The sequence below is a fragment of the Lampris incognitus genome, chromosome 18, assembly GCF_029633865.1.
Source record: "Lampris incognitus isolate fLamInc1 chromosome 18, fLamInc1.hap2, whole genome shotgun sequence".
NCBI lineage: Eukaryota > Metazoa > Chordata > Actinopteri > Lampriformes > Lampridae > Lampris > Lampris incognitus.
The window spans coordinates 15,625,801-15,645,919 of record NC_079228.1 but is presented as its reverse complement, the minus strand read 5'-3'; the positions used below and the strand labels follow the sequence as shown (position 1 = coordinate 15,645,919).

The following is a 20,119-nucleotide window of genomic DNA, read 5'->3' as shown; positions in this document are numbered from 1 at the left end:
ATGGGCTGCTTTACGGGTCAATTTTTTTTTTTTGCCTCAGTTTTTGACCTACAATACTGTAGTTGTGTTTCACATAATCATCAACGCATTGTTTGCTGCTTTGGCTCCATCCTGTAATGTGGTTGTGTTGGAAATGTCATAGCTAGGTGGAGGTAGAGGCTCCCGGCTTTACTTCAGTGGTATTTTTCAAACATATTGGATGAGCGCTGAAAAAAATGGTACACGGTCCCTCAAATTTCAGGAGCCCAGAGTATCTAAAGAGAGACTGAAATTATGTTCATTACAGTTTTCATTTTTTATGTGTAGTCACTAAATTGCCCCATGATTTCGAGAAGTATGCAGTTCAATCATCGGCAGAGTCTTCATCTATTTGTAAAATTCTCCCTCCAGCCTCTCCGCATGTCACCATGACCAATAATTCAGCTGTGCAGTAATGCTGCACTGAAATGACAGTACATGTTTTGTCGTGTACTGGTCTTTTTCTTTATCCGCTGGGTTCTCGGGCTGTTTCTACACCGAACTACTTCATTGGTCAAAGTTAGTTTCTTGTACAGCAGGTCAGGATATCAACACCGTATCGATATCGCGATATGAGACTAAATATCGTCTGGGATTTTGGTTATCATGACATCACGATGTAACTTAAATGTTGCCATTCCCTGATCTTTTTTTTTTGTTCCGTTTTATTTTATAGAAAAAAAACATTCAAAATACAACATACATATTTTAAACCAGTAGGGGAATAAAATATTTCACAAACCCATAGAGCTCTACAGAATCAAAGAGGGTAAGGATTAAAAATTAAAACACAGGGAGACAAGACAGAAAACAGTGAGGTAACCTGTAGGCCTTAGCTTCCAGCCTGCAGACCCCCCACCAAATCAAACAAAAAATACACATATACCATACACACTACATTACTACTACTTTCGGCTGCTCCCGTTTCCATCTCTTCCTGTCCTCTGCATCTTCCTCTGTCACACCAGCCACCTGCATGTCCTCTCTCACCACATCCATAAACCTCCTCTTTGGCCTTCCTCTCTTCCTCTTCCCTGGCAGCTCCATATTCATTACCCTTCTCCCAATATACCCAGCATCTCTCCTCCACACATGTCCAAGCCATCTCAACCTTGCCTCTCTTACTTCGTCTCCAAACCATCCAACCTGAGCTGTCCCTCTAATATACTCGTTCCTAATCCTGTCCTTCTTCATCACTCCCAATGAAAACCTTAGCATCTTCAACTCGGCCACCTCCAGCTCCGCCTCCTGTCTTTTCATCAGTGCCACTGTTTCCAGACCATAAACCATAGCTGGTCTCACAGCCATCTTGTAAACCTTCCCTTTAACTCTTGCTGGTACCCTTCTGTCTCAAATCACTCCTGACATTCTTCTCCACCCACCCCACCCTGCCTGCACTCTCTTCTTCTCCTCTCTTCTGCACTCCCCATTACTTTGGATAGTTGACCCCAGGTATTTAGGCAGGTAGGTAGGTCTTTATTTCAAAAAATAGTATTTACACTCATATGCCTTCGTCACCTCTACTCCTTGCATCCTCACCATTCCACTGTCCTCCCTCTCATTCACACATATGTATTCCACCTTGCACCCTACAAACTACACTATTTAACCAAAATCCAAAATCGTCCGGGTCCCTGGTCTGAAAGCTGCATTACAGTAAAGCCATTCAATTTTCTGAACTTTGACTGTTTGGGTTGAGTGAAATAAACAATGAGTGTCTGTACCTGCTTGGTCATCATACCCATATTATTAATGATAATTTCTCAACACTTTCTTGTGTGTAAATATCTTACGAAAGTACCAACAGTCCTCCTCATAAATATCATCACGTTATCAATAGTGAGGTATTCAGTTAAAGATACTGCAATTTTTGATTTTGTCAATATTGCCCAGCCGTAGTTTCTTTTTTTTTCATGATCTATTTTTATATTTATGTATTGATGTGACTGTTTTGGGTCTCAGCCTTTTCCATTTTGAACACATCATAACCATCTCCGAGATAGCCAGCTAACTTGTGGAGGATGTTTAGGGCACCAGCTAGATTTTTTTAACGCCTCTTTCTTGTCTTCAACTCAAACATCGAAAAGCTTCGAAATAAAAAAGGATATATTTTTTTCCAACTGTTCTGTCTGAGGTCGACCATGTTCCATAAATAAGATTCAAGACGGCGCCAGTGTAAACTATTAATAGTGTTTTCCATCTTGTGGTTCTGTAACTAGGCCAAACGCGGTGTGGGAAAGAAATGTCTTAATCTGTCTCTGTGTCCTGTGATCTGCACCCATCCAACCTCTTCAGACGAGCTGGCATGAAATCTCACGCCCGCAGATTCATGGGTACGACATGCAGTGTCTGGCCATGGTGGGGAGGTTCCAGTTTGTGTCCGGAGCCGATGAGAAGGTCCTGCGAGTCTTCAGCGCCCCGCGTAACTTTGTGGGGAACTTTGCGAGCATCTCCGGCACACCTCTGGAGACGCTGTTGCTGTCCAGTGTGAGTACTTTTTAAGGCTTTCATAATTTTACCTCCCCCTTTTGGTTGTAGATATTAGGGATGCACCGATACCAGTATTGGGTATCGGTCTGATACTGTCTTCACGTACTCATATTTGAAATTGTTAAACAACCGCCCGCACCTGATACCCGACTAGACAATTCCAGCGAAAACTGTGAAAAGTGAGCGGTGCCTTTGTTGCACCAGTCGTACAGAGGAGGAGATGGAGCAAGATAGACGACGTGGAGTGGCGGCTGAGAAGCAGACAAACACGCCGATTTGTCATTTGTCCAAATGGAGCGAGAAATGACAAAGTTACAAGTGTGTGTATTTTGGCTACGTGCAGACAGCCCTTGCACGGACACACCGCGTGATGCAAGTAGGGTGGAGCAGTTTTTTTTTTTTTACCTGCTGCACCAACTGTGTTGCATGCCAGCCGTGTTTCCTGTTTCACTTCTGATTCAACAGGTAAAAACTACGTAGAACGGCGTCCAGGTAGCGTGGCGGTCTATTCCGTCGTGTACCAACATGGGGCTCGCCGGTTCGAATCGCTGCGTTACCTCCGGCTTGGTCGGGCGTCCCTACAGACACAATTGGCAGTGTCTGCGGGTGGGAAGCCGGATGTGGGTATGTGTCCTGGTCACTGCACTAGCGCCTCCTCTGGTCGGTCGGGGTGACCGTTCGGGGGGGGACTGAGGGGGAATAGCGTCCCCCTGGTGAAACTCCTCACTGTCAGGTGAAAAGAAGCGACGGTGACTCCACATGTATGGGAGGAGGCATGTGGTAGTCTCCAGCCCTCCCTGGATCGGCAGAGGGGGTGGAGCAGCGACTGGGATGGCTCGGAAGAGTGGGGTAATTGGCCGGGTACGATTGGAGGGGGGACAAAAAAAACAAAACAAAACTGATTAAAATAAATACCTCGTTGTACCAGAGGCAATGTGACGCAGGAATACAACCTTGTGGGGTTTTTTTCACTGCACATTAAAATAAAAGTCAAATCAACGTGTCTCTATGATCCTGTAGTTAAAATGATCTAGTTAATTAATTCAGTATCAGTTAATATAGCCTCTGTTTCCAAACGCTGCAAGACCAACTGCATTATTGCTCGGCAAAACTCAACATGCACGCAGTGAAGCAGAAAACACAGCTGCCACGCAGCACAGATGCAGCTGGTGTAGCAGGTGAAAGACAAAAAACGCTCCACCTACGTGACCCCACGGCCGGGCCTGGCGCTAATGACAACACATCAGTTCAGTTCTGCTGCAGTTGTATGTTGTACTGAAATCCACTGAATGTGTTGCAGGTTACACTTTTTTTTGGGGGGGGGGTTCCCCCCCTTTCAATTGTATCTGGCCAATTACCCCACTCTTCCGAGCCGTCCCGGTCACTGCTGCACCCCCTCTGCCGATCTGAGGAGGGCTGCAGACTACCACATGCATCCTCCGATACATGTGGAGTCGCCAGCCGCTTCTTTTCACCTGACAGTAAGGAGTTTTGCCAGGGGGATATAGCGCGTGGGACACCATTCCCCCTCAGTCCCCTCCTCCCCGAACAGTCGCCCCGACCGACCAGAGGAGGCGCTAGTGCAGCGACCAGGACACACATACCCACGTCCGACTTCCCACCCTCAGGCACGGCCTATTGTGTCTGTAGGGGACGCCCGACCAAGCAGGAGGTAACACGGGGATTCGAACCGACGAGTTGCAGGTTACATTTAAGTGAAATGTGTGGCGGTGCCATGCTTGCTCAGGAAAACACAAAGTGGAATGTTAAAATGTCAGCGCCAGCACCATGTTGTGTATTTAATTTGTTACCGTCAGAAAGTGAGGAGCAACTGATGAAAATAGAACATGTTTTCAAAGTCATTGTTAGAACTGTAATGGTATTATTAAGTACTCATATTGGTACTCAGTATCGGCAAGTACCCAAGTTCAAATACTTGTACTCGGTCGGAAAAACGTGGTATTGGCGCATCCCTAGTAGATATGATCATGTCTGAAGGATTAAATGCGTCTCATGTTGTGTGTATGTGTGTTTTTGTGGTTTCTCACTCCCAGACCATTGCTGACCTGCCAGAGGGAGCCAGCACACCTGCCTTAGGCCTCTCTAACAAAGCAGTGTTTCAAGGTGAAAGCTAATTTCATTTACATTAAGCGAGCGGTTTTTGCAGTTTTTAGCCCAGTTCTCGCCTCGTGTTTTAATTTACAGGTGCATCTCAAAAAATTAGAATATTGTGGAAAAGTTCATTATTATCCGTAATTTAATTCAAAAAGTTAAACTTTCATATATTCTAGATTCATTACAGATGAAGTGAAACATGTCAAGCCTTTTTTGTTTTCATCTTGATGATTACGGCTTACAGCTCATGAAAATCAAAAATCTAGTATCTCAAAATATTAGAATATTACATAAGACCAATCAAAAAAAGGATTTATAATACAGAAATGTCGACCTTCTGAAAAGTATGTTCATTTATGCACTCAACACTTGGTCGGGGCTCCTTTTGCACGAATTACTGCATCAATGCAGCGTGGCATGGAGGCAATCAGCCTGTAGCACTGCTGAGGTGTTATGGAAGCCCAGGTTGCTTTGATAACGGCCTTCAGCTCGTCTGCATTGTTGGGTCTGGTGTCTCTCATCTTCCTCTTGACAGTACCCCGTGGGGTTCAGGTCAGGCGAGTTGGCTGGCCAATCAAGCACAATAATACCATGGTAGTTTTGGCACTGTGAGATACTGGATTTTTGATTTTCATGAGCTGTAAGCCGTAATCATCAAGATTAAAACAAAAAAGGCTTGACATATTTCACTTTATGTGTAATGAATCTAGAATATATGAAAGTTTCACTTTTTGAATTAAATTATGGAAAATAATGAACTTATCCACAATATTCTAATTTTTTGAGATGCACCTGTACACCCACTTCATCCAGGAGTAGTTATTAGAGCAGGATGCACTTGTGCAGTATTTTCCAATTAAATTTTTTCTTGCAGTGAAGAAAGCATAATGTTATTTTTTATTTGTTCCTACATTGATAGGTGACCTTGTTCCAAAGACCAAGGATGAAGAGGAGCAGTTCACCGGTGTCTCTGACCAGTACCAGGAGTCATACTTCAACCCGCTCAACCTTACTGGTACTCTCAACTAAAAGACAATATAAAACAATATAAAATACGTGTTGTAATCATAAGATGTAAATGAACGCAAACAGATATCTCATTATTACTGGAGTGCAGCAGCCCCAGTCAGCCCAGGTTCAAGAACCAGCGGATCACAAGAACAGATTTAAGCTGAATGGCAATGAACCACCTAAGTCACAATGCTTCCATGTCTCCTTATTTTTGGGATTTTTTCCCCCCTTTTTCTCCCCAATTGTATCCGTCCAATTACCTCACTCTTCCGAGCCGTCCTGGTCGCTGCTCCACCCCCTCTGTCGATCCGGGGAGGGCTGCAGACTACCACATGCTTCCTCCGATACATGTGGAGTCACCAGCCGCTTCTTTTCACCTGACAGTGAGGAGTTTCACCAGGGGGACGTAGCACGTGGGAGGATCACGCTATTCCCCCCAGTTCCCCTCCTCCTGAACAGGCACCCCAACAGACCAGAGGAAGCGCTAGTGCAGCGACCAGGACACATACCCACATCCGGCTTCCCACGTGCAGACACGGCCAATTGTGTCTGTTGGGACACCTGCCCAAGCTGGAGGTAACACGGGGCTTCGAACCGGCGATTCCCATGTTGGTAGGCAACGGAATAGAATGCTACGCTATCCGGACACCCTGCCTCCATGTCTCCTGGCATGATCTGAAAGCCTGATTCACAATTCTCACTCAGACCCATCCGCTACCAGCACTCGGCAGGTTCAGTGCACACTTAAGAGTTTCTGCCACTGGGTATTGCTGTAAAAGACAATGATGCACACCTGGAAGGACACCTGGTTATTAGTCCCTGCACCCTGCCGCTAGCCATGGTAGCCTGTGGCTATGCCGAGAAAGAGGGGATTGGAAATAAGAGGGAGAGATAGGGGAAGAGGATGGCTAAATGGGAGCAGGGGATTATTTGGAAGCATGGATATGATTAGGATTCCAATTAGGAAAATAAAAATTCAGGAAAAAATGACAGTGTGCTGTTAGAAGTAATCCGAGTCGGGTGTTCGGGTAGCGTAGCGGTCTATTCCGTTGCCTACCAACCGGGGGAACGCCGGTTTGAATCCCCGTGTTACCGCTGGCTTGGTCGAGCATCCCGACAGACACAATCAGCTGTGTCTGCGGGTGGGAAGCTGGATGTGGGTATGCATCGTGGTCGCTGCATTAGCGCCTCCTCTGCTTGGTCGGGGCGCCTGTTTGGGGGGGGAGGGGGAACTGAGGGGAATAGCGTGATCCTCCCACGCACTACATTCTCCTGGTGCAACTCCTCACTTTCAGGTGAAAAGAAGCGGCTGGTGACTCCACATGTATCGGGGGAAGCATGTGGTAGTCTGCAGCCCTCCCCGGATCGGCAGAGGGGGTGGAGCAGCGACCGGGACGGCTTGGAAGACTGGGGTAATTGGCCGGATACAATTGACGAGAAAAAAAAGGGGGGGGGGAGTAACCCGAGTCACATGTCCAAATCCCATACTTAAGAGAGGGGGAGAAAGGGTGTATTGAAGGCTGTAGGAAAAATGAGACAAGAAATTTGGGGTCGATGAAAGACAGAGTTGTTGTAGGAAAGAGGCAGAAGGGAGGCAAATGAGAGGGAAGTAAAGTGAGTGTTGCTAATGCTAATTAGAAAGCAGGCTTATGTGATTACAAAGTTTAAGTATCAATGACCCCCAGCGATGCAGGGAGCAGCCAAGCAGGGACACTGTTAACAGTAGATTTCCACTTCTCTGGTTGCTTCCCAGAAGCGAGAGGGAAGGTATAATTAGACAAAATGGGAAGCTGATGACCAATAACAAAACAGAGGAGTGGGCTTTTTCAATTACATGCGAAATGGAAGCGAAGAGGGTTTGCATAACATTCTGTGGCCAGGGGATAGGATTGGCACGAGGGTAATTTTGATCCCCCTTAAAGCCAGAAGCCGTTAAGAATTGGAGATAAAGCGGCTGTTGTTTCAAAATAGCTTTTTGGGGGTAGCAGAAAGAGGAGAGGCTCAGGATTTCATGCGAGCTAAGTGCTAAGAAGAGATGTGTGTGAATGTGAGAGAACATAGTCTTCAGGCAATCAATCATGTTCCTCCGACTGGCACTTGGCCCTGCTCCTCTGATTCACTCTCTCATTTGCTTCTTCTTGCTTTCTTTTGTTCTCTCTCTCATCCACTCTCACGCTTTTTTCTCCTTTTCTCCTAGTTTCATGCACTTGTCACGTTACATGTATGCACATGCTACATTCTCTCTCTGCCTCCATTTTTTGGGTTGACGGTGCAGGGATTTGAAAAAAAAAGGGAATTCATCACAGCCAGTTGGATCTAATCCTCATTTATTAAATTGAAAACTTGGTTGTATTTGAATTTTAAAAGAGCTCAGATTTCAGCATCTCACATAACGGCGGTTATGTGAGCGATCTAGAAATTACAGTTTATCACATTGTGTGTATGTGTGTGTGTGTGTGTGTGCAAACAGAGCCCCCACCAGAGGACCACCTACTCCAGAACACACTCTGGCCAGAGGTCCAGAAACTGTGAGTATCCAGATAACTGCTACCTGCCGATCTAGACTTACTCACTAATGACCTGCTTCTCTCTCTCAGCTTAACTTTGGTGTTATTGTGATAATTACATGCTGGCATACAGGATACACAGCGCTCTGAGTTGCAACACACAGAGACAACATTCAATTAGTCTCTGTTCTGTCCCCTCTCATTTCCATTTAATTTGATTCCTCCCAACCTATAAAGACCTTTTATATATATACACTCACTGGCCACTTTATTAGGTACACCTTGCTAGTACCGGGTTGGACCCCCTTTTGCCTTCAGAACTGCCTTAATCCTTTGTGGCATAGATTCAACAAGGTACTGGAAACATTCCTCAGAGAGTTTGGTCCATATTGACATGATAGCATCACGCAGTTGCTGCAGATTTGTCGGCTGCACATCCATGATGCGAATCTCCCGGTCCACCACATCCCAAAGGTGCTCTATTGGATTGAGATCTGGTGACTGTGGAGGCCATTTGAGTACAGTGAACTCATTGTCATGTTCAAGAAACCAGTCTGAGATGATTCGAGCTTTATGACATGGCGCGTTATCCTGCTGGAAGTAGCCATCAGAAGATGGGAACACTGTGGTCATAAAGGGATGGACATGGTCAGCAACAATACTCAGGTAGGCTGTGGCGTTGACACGATGCTCAATTGGTACTAAGGGGCCCAAAGTGTGCCAAGAAAATATCCCCCAATCCATTACACCACCACCACCAGCCTGAACTGTTGATACAAGGCAGGATGGATCCATGCTTTCATGTTGTTGACGCCAAATTCTGACCCTACCATCCGAATGTCGCAGCAGAAATCGAGACTCATCAGACCAGGCAACGTTTTTCCAATCTTCTATTGTCCAATTTTGGTGAGTTTGTGCGAATTGTAGCCTCAGATTCCTGTTCTTAGCTGACAGGAGTGGCACCCGGTGTGGTCTTCTGCTGTTGTAGCACATCTGCCTCAAGGTTTGACGTGTTGTGCGTTCAGAGATGTTCTTCTGCATACCTCGGTTGTAATGAGTGGTTATTTGAGTTACTGTTGCCTTTCTGTCAGCTCGAACCAGTCTGGCCATTCTCCTCTGACCTCTGGCATCAACAAGGCATTTTCGCCCACAGAACTGCCGCTCACTGGATATTTTCTCTTTTTCGGACCATTCTCTGTAAACCCTAGAGGTGGTTGTGCGTGAAAATCCCAGTAGATCAGCAGTTTCTGAAATACTCAGACCAGCCCATCTGGCACCAACAACCATGCCACGTTCAAAGTCACTTAAATGACCTTTCTTCCCCATTCTGATGCTCGGTTTGAACTGCAGCAGATCGTCTTGACCATGTCTACATGCCTAAATGCATTGAGTTGCTGCCATGTGATTGGCGGATTAGAAATTTGAGTTAACGAGCAGTTGGACAGGTGTGCCTAATAAAGTGGCCGGTGAGTGTACATATACATACACACACACATTATATATATATATATATATATATATATATATATAGAATATCCACCCATTATCCGTACTGCTTATCCTGCTCTCAGGGTCATGAGGATACTGGAGCCTATTCCCAGCAGTCAGTGGGCGGCAGGCGGGCTGACACCCTGGACAGGCTGCCAGGCCATCCACAGGGCCGACATACACACACATTCATACCTTGGGGCAACTTAGTATGGCTGATTCACCTGACCTACCTTTGGACTGTGGGAAGAAACCAGCGCTCCCGGAGAAAACCCATGCAAACATAGGGAGAACATGCAAACTCCACACAGAGGTCGACCTGGGATGACCCCCAAGGTTGGACTACCCTGGGGCTCCTGTCTATATTATATTATATATATATATATATATATATATATATATATATACTGTGATGGTCTGGCAGCCTGTCCAGGATGTCTTTCCGCCTGCCGCCCAATGACTGCTGGGATAGGCTCCAGCATCCCCGCGACCCTGAGAGCAGGATAAGCGGTCTGGTTAATGGATGGATGGATATATATATATATATAAAGAGAGAGAGAGAGACGGAGAGAGAGAGAGACAGATATAGATGAATATAGATATATATAAATAAAGAGATATAGAGCTATTTAAATAGATATATATTTATATATAGCTCTGTTCTGTCCCCTCTCATTTACATTTAATTTGATGCCTCCCAACCTTTAAAGATTTTTTTTTCAAATATACAGCTCATAATAGAATTGCCAGATGGAACTGCTTTGACTTGTGTTCGCCTGCAGGGATTAATGTATGTGAAAATGATGGACATCCTATAGCTCCCTCCTATGCCCCCCCTCCCACTCACCAGCCAATTACAATGCAGATTCCTCCCATGCTGAAAGCTTCCTCCTCAGGCTGAATATATTGCCTCCGTTTATGGGTAATGTTAAAACCATTTCTCGGTCAATCCTGCATAAACGTGACGTAAAGTCATGGTATGTATGGGCAACGCATGTTGAGTCAGAATTTTCCTGTCCCCTGTTTGGCATTGAACCCCCTACATGATTTGGCCCATAACGGAAACATCAAAATAAACAAGAGTGTATGCTGGTTTTATGACATGAATGATCCTGTGTGCTGCCATGATGCATGGCAGCAAAGCTTTCCCGGTTAGACAGGAGTTTCCCCACTGACTTACAATTAGTTTATTTACATTTCAAAACAACAAGATATTGTCGTCGAGCTAAAAGCAATTGGGTTGTGTAATGATTAGTGGGAGCGTCATCGTTCATTTCTGTCAGAGGGAGACGGAGCAGTTGCTGCATATCAGTATTTTAATTTCACACCCTGTCTGCTTGTTTACCTGTCAGCTAAGGGTGGTGTTTTGAGCCTTGGAGCTTGTCAGGATGGTGCTCGGGGAGAAAAAAACAAAACGCCTAATTTGCTTGTCAGGCTAGGAAAGTTGTTTTTGTTGTCATGCCTCCTTCTCTTTCACCCCTGTACCGGCTTCTTTCCTCTCTTTCTGGCTTTTCCAACTCGTCGTTCCACGGCTTGTGTCCTCAGAGCCTGCTAATGATTCGTCTGCCCTGCCTCCCCGCCTTGCGCTCCCCTCCCTCTCATCCTTCTCCTGTCTGACCTCCAGGTACGGCCATGGCTTTGAGATGTTTTGTCTGGCGTCGGACGGCCTCAGAACGGTGGTGGCCTCTGCATGCAAGGTCAGTGTTACGAGACCAAGGTCAAGGGTCACTAAACACACACTCAGCTCATACCTCTCAGAGATAGACAGTATGGTTCTGTGTCCCCCTCTCGCTCTCTCAGGCAGTCCTCCGTCTATATGTCTTCTTATTATTCCTCTGCTTCATCAGCCTTCTCTCCCTCTCCGTTCCTCAATCCTTCATTCGTCTGATCCTCTCTGTCCATCTTTCTTTCCTTTTCCCCGTACAACCTTCTCATTTATCTTTTCCTCACCCGTACTAAATTCTGCCCCTCTGAAGTGCCCGTTTCCTCCCTCCTAGCATCCGCAAGGGTTTTCAGGGACTCCTTCACTGCATGTATGTTTTTCAAACACATTGTTGATGTGGTACATGGTGCTTAAACTAATCTCTCTGTCCAGGCGTCAAAAGCAGAACATGCATCTGTTCTCCTGTGGAGTGCGCTGTCCTGGCGCCAGCTGCAGGCGCTGCCTTGCCACACCCTCACCATCACCCAGATGGCCTTTTCCCCAGATTCACAGTTCCTACTAGCCGTGTCCCGCGATCGGACCTGGTCCCTGTGGAGACGGAGCCCACCCAAGCACGATAATGCAGGTGAATAGGGGGGGGGGGGGGAAATTAGTGGAATAGTGTCTGTGCCGGTGGGGCGTCGGGCATTTGCAAAGTGAATAAAGCCAACTGCATATGATACACAACTCATTTTGTATGATTAATGCAGGTCTTTGAGCTTGTGTTTATACATTGAGAAATTGATATTTATTTTATTGGAAGAAAGTACAATAGCTCCACTTTGACAATTTAAGCGCTGTTCTAAATAGGGGTTAGCCTCTGTTGTGTCATGAATTGGGTATGTATGAAAACTTGTTTGCTACTTTTAACCCTGATATGGGTTTCTCGAAATGTGAGTGAACGATATACCTTTTCGGTTTTGCTCAATTGCTGGTGTAAATGTGCCTTTGAGCAAGGTAGTCAACCCCTCAAATATTGACCTGGACAACTCCCACATTAGAATGGTCCATGGTTGTGTGTAGCTATACCTCCCCTGCAGCTACACGCCCAGACTGCAGCTATTACTGAGACTGTGCTCTTTGTAAACTTGCTCTGGGCCGGATGTCAGTGCAATCTCTCCAAAAATACCCGAACCTCCGTCTGTGATGAGCAGTAGAAATGGCAGAACACGACCTTTGAGCCCTCACGATTGCATCCCACCTGCCTCTAGTAGCATATCCCGTGGTCCTTTTGGCAGCTAGAGGTGGAGTAAATGAGCATTGACAGTGGCTAACCAGGCCAGCGCTCTCCTATTTGCCTGTGTGGCGGATCGCAGAGGGGCAGGAGGGAGCACACCACGACGGAGGGGTTCCGTCTGTTCTGTTTGGCTGTTGAATCAATCAGGGTGATTGCAGATAACACACACACACACACACAGATTCAAACTCACACAGGCCAGGGAATGCTAAGCGGAGTCAGAGCTAATCAAACAAAGTGATTCCCCCTCTGTTTTGCTCCTCTCCCTCTTCTTTCCCAGCCCTTGCTCCTGTCTTTTCTCCATTGTTATGCTGTCCGTTCCCATTTCTTCATCCTTCTCTTCTGCCTTCCTCTTTTTTCTCTTTTCTTTCCATTGTCATCCTGCACCAAGCATCCAGAAACCATCAGAGAAACACCATCTTCTCTTTCACCATCTTGCAGGTTTTGTCCAGTCATTTTATGTGCCCTCATTTTTTTTCTCCCCAGTTGTATGATCCAGCCAATTACCCCACTCTTCTGAGCCGTCCCGGTCGCTGCTCCACCCCCTCTGCCGATCCGGGGAGGGCTGCAGACTACCACACGCCTCCTCTGATACATGTGGAGTCGCCAGCCACTTTGTTTCACCTGACAGTGAGGTGTTTAGCCAGGGGGACATAGCATGTTGGAGGTTCAAGCTATTCCCCCCAGTTCCCCCTCCCTCCGAACAGGCACCCCAACCGACCAGAGGGGGCGCTAGTGCAGCGACCAGGACACATACCCACATCCGGCTTCCCATCCGCAGACACAGCCAGTTGTGTCTGTAGGGACGCCCAACCAAGCCAGAGGTAACACGGGGATTCGAACCGGTGAGCCCCGTGTTGGCAGGCAACGGAATCGATCGCCACGCTACCCGGACACCCAATTTGAGGTCTTTTAATTGGTGTCTGTCCTCTCATGCTTTCCCGCTGCTGAATTACTTCCCTCTCCTATCTTTCTCTCAGTTTGTCTGTCTGTCTATCTATTAATCTGTCTCTCTGGCTGTGTGTCGGGTCTGGAAAAGCCAGGATGACTCACCAGTTTAGGGTGGCGACACGGCAAGCCGAACCCCGCAAATGCTTTTTGAGAGCAAGTGAGCAAGTTTAAAAAGAAAGCAGAAAGGATTTACATGTGCACACCGGCACACCGCGAGGATTAGCCTCAACTGTTTCAGCAGCACCATCATTCTGTAATGGCCACGTACATGGCACAACCTTGGTTATGAGTGCATGCGTACCCCTCGAGACCAGTGCCACAGGCGTGCAGACGGCTGTCGGCAGCATACAAACAAGCTCTCTGGGGAAGCCAATCCGGGAGGTGGTAAACAGCAGCAGGTCATAAACCAAAACTGACCGAAACAGAAGACCATAATGAGCTGCTCTGTCATGGCCAGTTGTTTATTGGTTGGTTGCAAGAGGCGTTTTTTTTTTTCCTGTATTGTGGTGAGGCGAGGGATTTATACATTGCATTTTATTTCTACACAGATTCTGAAAGACAATTTGTTTGAGCTGAAACTTGACAAAATGAGTGGTCTTAGAAATTATGTTTAAGTAACTGATGAAATGGAGATTCAACTGATTCTTTACATGAATTTACTCATTTTTTGTGGGCGTGTGCGCTCATTTTTTGTTTATTTTCTTTATTATTTTAAATTTTATTATTTTTACTTATTTATATTAGTTTTATTACTTTATTATTTTTACTTATCTATTTATTCTTTATTATTATTTTTATTTATTTATTACTCACAATATTTTTTTTGTGTGTGTGTGTGTGTGTGTGTGTGTGTGTGTAATCCATCCAGAGCCCAAGTTCTTCTTGTACGCAAACACGAAGAAGAACACTGCCGTCCACAGCCGAATCATCTGGTCCTGTGACTGGAGCCCTGACAGCAAATACTTTGTCACCTCCAGTCGTGACAAGAAGGTATTTTTCAAATAAGAACCACCTTTTCTCAAAATAAAAAAAACAACAAAAAACCCCCCAAAATATTAAACTTTTTTTTCTACCGTCACATAAAACAAATGAAAACTTGACAGCCTCATATTTCCAAATATACTTTTGGAGACAGCACATCTTTAGTGGAGACATCCAAGTCACCCTGTCACCACTGTCAAGTTGTGAGCGTTTCATTTTGCATGGGATCCGTTTGTGTAAAGTTGAGGTTGAGAAGAAAGTAAAAATTCGGGTGTTGTGAGCTGAATTGTTAACTTATCATTTGCAGTTATGGTTATAATATGTCTTATTGAGTGGTCAGCACGGTGAGCATGTGTTTTGTCAAACAAAGAATGCACTTTTTATGACTTGTGTCATTTCTGAGGTTACTCACTGGGGGGACTGCTAGAGGTGAGCAGATGGCTTATAAGGGGTGTGTGTGTGTCTCTCTCTCTCTCTGCAGGTAATAGTGTGGGGCCCATGTGGCTCTGAAGACTGTGGAGACCCTGCAGTCCCAACACAAATCAAACCCTGTTCCTCTGTTCTGGATGTGGGCGACTCTGCCGCTGCTGTAGCCTTCTGTCCTGCACTCTGCTCTGATCACAGGTGAACTTACACACACACACACACACACTGTTATTGTCTCCAGTCCGGTCTTGAGTGGCTATGTTAAAGGTCTCCGGGTCCTCCAGGACTTCACAGCAGCATGACTCAGTCTTGGATGGTACGGACTCATTATACTTTTTCAAGACCAATTGGGCACAAGACTTAAATTTACTTTTTTTATTAATAATTTTGAATATATCAAACTTCCCCTGAGGAGAGCAATAAAGTACAATATAATCTATTTTGATTATTTTTTATTATTATTAATTTATGACTCAAACATTGAAAAATTGGATTCTGAAACATTCCTTCCCTGACGGGGAAAAATAAGCCTGAATAATACTGAATAAATATTACTGTGTGGTGAGATGTGACTGTTACTACAGTGGCAGACTACTGCAGTTACAATCACTGTGCTTAACTGGATTTACACTTGTTCTGGTGTCAGTCTGTACATGCTTTGTGTGGTCTTTCTTGAGTACACGGCTAACACACACACCAGAACAAGAACAAGGTTATATTGTCGTGCTGTTGCTAACAAGTGATGATGTCACTACTTGGTGATACACAGTCACAGGCACTTCTCTGGACACCCCATTTAAAATTTTCTTCAGGTGCTGCTGACCGCAGGACCAAGTCTTAGGTCCAGACTTGAGGCCTGAGGATTAAAGGCTGGACCCTGTCTCACATGAGGTCAAAAGGTCGGCAATTTAATTTTGGGCCAGACCTTTCCTTGCTTTAAAAGTGATGGGTCGGGGTGTCCGGGTAGCATAGCGGTCTATTCCATTGCCTACCAACACAGGGATCGCCAGTTTGAATCCCCATGTTACCTCCGGCTTGGTCGGGTGTCCCGACAGAGACAATTGCCCGTGTCTGCGGATGGGAAGCTGGATGTGGGTATGCGTCGTGTTCGCTGCACTAGCGCCTGTTTGGGGGGAGGGGGAACTGGGGGGAATAGCGTGATCCTCCCACGTGCTACATCCCCCTGGTGAAACTCCTCACTGTCAGGTGATAAGGATCGGCTGGTGACTCCACATGTATCAAAGGAGGCATGTGGTATTCTGCAGCCCTCCCTGGATCGGCAGAAGGGGTGGAACAGCAACCAGATGGCTCAAAAGAGTGGGGTAATTGGCTGGATACAATTGGGGAGTAAAAGGGGGGGGGGTGATGGGTCATACCTTAAACTCTATGCTAAGAGTTAACAGATAACTAATGAAAATATCTTGGAAGTGGAGAAATTAGATTTTTTCCATTGGAATGCATTTTTCCATCAGCTTTAAGCTATAGGCAAGTCTGCATATTTGGTGATTAAAACATGACAGACTTTTCAAAGATTACTGGGGCGGCGTGGCTCAGGAGGTAGAGCGGGTCGTCTAGTAACCGGAAGGTTGCTGGTTCAATCCCCAGCTCCTCCAGAGAGCGTTTCGAAGTGTCCTCGAGCAAGACGCTGAACCCCTAACTGCTCCTGAGGAGCAGGTTGGCGTCTTGCATGGCAGCCTCCTCCATCAGTGTATCAATGTGTGCGTGAATGGGTGAATGTGAGGCGTACACTGTGAAGCACTTTGAGTGGTCAGTAGACTAGAAAAGCACTGTATAAATGTAGTTCATTTACCATTTACATGATGAAAACAGGCGGCATTTTGGAAATAGTTGTTTGCTAAACTAAAGAAAACTGCATCTCTCGCTTACCTGCTTATGGGAAGTTAAAGCTGCGACAAGGAATTTATCACTGATAATAATCATTCATTCATCCATCCATCTTCAGCCGCTTCTCCGGGGTTGGGTCGTGGTGGCAGCAAGCTAAGTAGGGCACTCCAAACGTCCCTCTCCCCAGCAGCACCCTCCAGCTCCTCCCAGGGGATCCCAAGGCATTCCCAGGCCAGATTGGACATGTAGTCCCCCAGCAAGTTCTGGGTCTACCCCGGGGTCTCCTCCCAGTTGGCCATGCCCAGTAAACCTCCAAAGGAAGGTGCCCAGAAGGCATCCTAATCAGATGCCCAAACCACCTCAGCTGGCCCTTTCAACTGAGGATGTGTTAGCAGGGTTCAGGAGCTCCTCAAAGTGTTCTTTCCACCACTCGACAACATCACCAGTCCGGGTCAACAGTTCCCCTCCCCGGCTGAACACAGCCTGAGTCAAGCCCTGCTTCCCCTACCTGAGTCGACAGATGGTTTGCCAGAACTTACTTGAGGCCAACCGAAAGTCCTCCTCCATAGCCTCGCCGAACTCCTCCCTCATTTGATTATATCTCACTGATTATTATCAGTGAGATATAATCGGAATAAAATTTAGACTCATTTTGATTCCTCTTTCTGACCAAAATTATCAAATGAGCCCATCAGCGAGGAGACTGGGTATACTTTATAATGATTCACCATACTCACCCCCGGGTCAGGGGATTTACAGCACACAGACGGGACACAGAGACACAATCAGAGACACATCAGCCCGTCGCCGTATATCTGACAAACGGCTGTTCTTCCAAAAGGGCAACGCCATATCTCCTTCTTCTCTTCACAGCAAACGCAGTGGAGCCCCCAGATGTTGAACTGGGGTCTTCGCAGCAAGGTGCAATGCTTCTGTGACCGCTTTTTCCACGGCGCCATGCCAAGTCAACAAAGACCCAGAATTCCCAGCAGCAACTTTATGTCGGTCATTGTGTAGTATCTAGTAGTTGTTGTTGAGTCTTTTCAATTCACTTGTCTTGACTCAAGTTAACGCCTTAAAAGCAGCATGACAAGTCTAAAAGAGACTGTATGGAGGAACAAATCTTTAATTGGATGTTAATTGTCTTGTTGAACAACTGCATCTTGGCAGTGAAGTCATGGTGGTGGGTCCGAGACTCGGGGAGAAACAGGGCCATGGAAACACATCACACATTGATAACCAGATGATTCCACATGTTCACAATATAGTTTCACTTGTTTAAAAGGATTTGGAATTGAAATTATTGCAATTTTTTATTTTGGCGCACTATTTTGCAGCGACCAGGACACACATACCCACATCCGGCTTCCCACCCGCAGACACAGTCAATTGTGTCTGGAGGGACGCCAGACCAAGCCGGAGGTAACACGGGGATTCCAACCGGCGATCCCCGTGTTGGTAGGCAACGAAATAGACCGCCACGCCACCCGGACGCCCAGGAAAATGAGAGACTTCACGAAATTGATGGAAATGTATTTTTATTTTTTGCAGTGCATATCTTAGCCGCAACTAGAAATGGAATTAAAAGTTAATTCAGTGGGTTTATTGCCAGGATAAATGATGTCCTGAGTGTTTATTCTGCTGTAAATCTGGATTACTCCCCCGAAGAGTGGAAAGAAAAAGTTGAGTGTGAATGCCCCCTCAGCTTCCTGCCAGAACCGACTCAATACCATGTCCGTTTGACGAATGGCTCGGCTATTCATGGACAGAATGACAAAGGTTCATAGAATCACATAGAGAATCATGCTGTGTATGTGTGTGCGTGTGTTTTCTCCCTATAGCTACTTGCTGGCAGTGGGTTTGGACTGCGGCAGGATCCTGCTGTATAAGTGGAGCCCTGGCCAGGAGCCTGCTGGAGGACAGGACTGGGGCAAATGTGGAGAAACGAACACCTTGTATCCTTCACTAGTGCGCGCACACACACACAGAATCCTGGATATTGAACAGTTTTTGAATTTGAAATCAGAATTCCTCATGACTGTTAAGGAAAGTTCATAGTTGTCCATTGCGCTGACACCTGACACCCCACCACCACCACCAAGATTACTCACACACATGTACATACGCATGTACACACAGTCACCTGGTAACCAGCAGCCTAGCTTTGGCTTGAGGCAAGGCATGAGGATAACACATTTTATTCGTCATGGCTGAGGAGAGTCAGCAGGCCTCAGAGGTGGGCTGGATGGCTGCTGCTTGTATACATCAAGACCTGTGTGTGTGTGTGTGCACGCACGTGCAGGGTGTGTTTCTGTATGGGTGTGTGTGTGTGTGTGTGTGTGTGTGTGTATATGCGTGTGTGTATGCGTGTTTCTGTATGTGTGTGTCTTCTGTGTGTCCCAGGTGGGTGTTGTGTATGAGCCATTGGTGTTGAGCTGAGGGAGATGCCACTGCGCTGTTCTTTTGTGTGTCCGAGGTCCTGTGCTTCATGAACTGAGGCTACAGGTGGACTTCAGAGAGCCGTTTGGGTTTTCAATGCTGGTCTCTCTGCTGCACAGACCAGCAGTTCTGCCAAGTCAGCACTTCCAAAACCAGTGATCTGGTCCAAGCTCCATCAGCCTGTTTCTAAATGCTTTCAGAAAGAAATAGATCTGGTGCCTCCACTGTGTTGCTGATGTGTTTGCACACCAGGATGTGTGTGTGTGTGTGTGTGTGTGTGTGTGTGTAAACAAAGTGAGATGAGGAGTTTTTGATCATTTTTGCATGTTTATTTTTCTGTGTGTATGTGCATGCCAGGGAGGTTTATCTGGACTGATGGTAAATACTACATAAATACTACATTCTGATGTGGCCAACCTAAGCGCAGTAGCATCCTTCTGTTTGTCAGCCTTAACCATGTGCCCTCTATCAGACAAAGCCACACCCTGACAGTCAAGCGGCTTCGCTGGAGACCCAGAGCGGGTCGGGCGGGTCAGGGGCGCGACGGCCGGGTCAAGGAGAATGGAGAGCCAGCTGGAGAGCAAGAAGAAGAGGAGGAGGAGAGCTCCTGGCTCCAGCTAGCCAGCGCCGGCGCTGACCACTTTGTCAAAATCTTCACCGTCAACAGATGGGCTCTTTAGCGCTGCCGACACAGACGCTATCATGTCATCTTACTCTCATGAAGGCACGCAAAGCCGGAGGCCTGGACGGGGGGGGGCAAAGGCCACGGCTATTCAGTGTGGCACCATTCACCATTTGTGACAGTCAGCCAAGATGTGGACAAACCCACAGGACAAACCCACACGGCCGATGATCTGTCTGCACAGATGTGAACCGGTTTTGATGAATTGAAGCAAGATGGTAAAAATA

At 46.4% G+C, this 20,119-nt stretch overlaps 1 protein-coding gene across 1 annotated transcript in view; it reads left to right on the top strand.

Moving 5' to 3' along the window:
- The window catches only part of elp2 (elongator acetyltransferase complex subunit 2), a 51,947-nt gene extending 31,828 nt beyond the window's left edge, over nt 1-20,119 (top strand). Inside the window, exons 13-22 of the mRNA XM_056298556.1 lie at nt 2,314-2,505; nt 4,563-4,632; nt 5,543-5,638; nt 8,105-8,162; nt 11,254-11,326; nt 11,725-11,917; nt 14,388-14,509; nt 14,982-15,124; nt 18,613-18,726; nt 19,683-20,119. Of these exons, the coding sequence (XP_056154531.1) occupies nt 2,314-2,505; nt 4,563-4,632; nt 5,543-5,638; nt 8,105-8,162; nt 11,254-11,326; nt 11,725-11,917; nt 14,388-14,509; nt 14,982-15,124; nt 18,613-18,726; nt 19,683-19,890 (1,269 nt within the window). The 3' untranslated portion in view covers nt 19,891-20,119. The remainder of the gene's footprint in view (nt 1-2,313; nt 2,506-4,562; nt 4,633-5,542; nt 5,639-8,104; nt 8,163-11,253; nt 11,327-11,724; nt 11,918-14,387; nt 14,510-14,981; nt 15,125-18,612; nt 18,727-19,682) is intronic.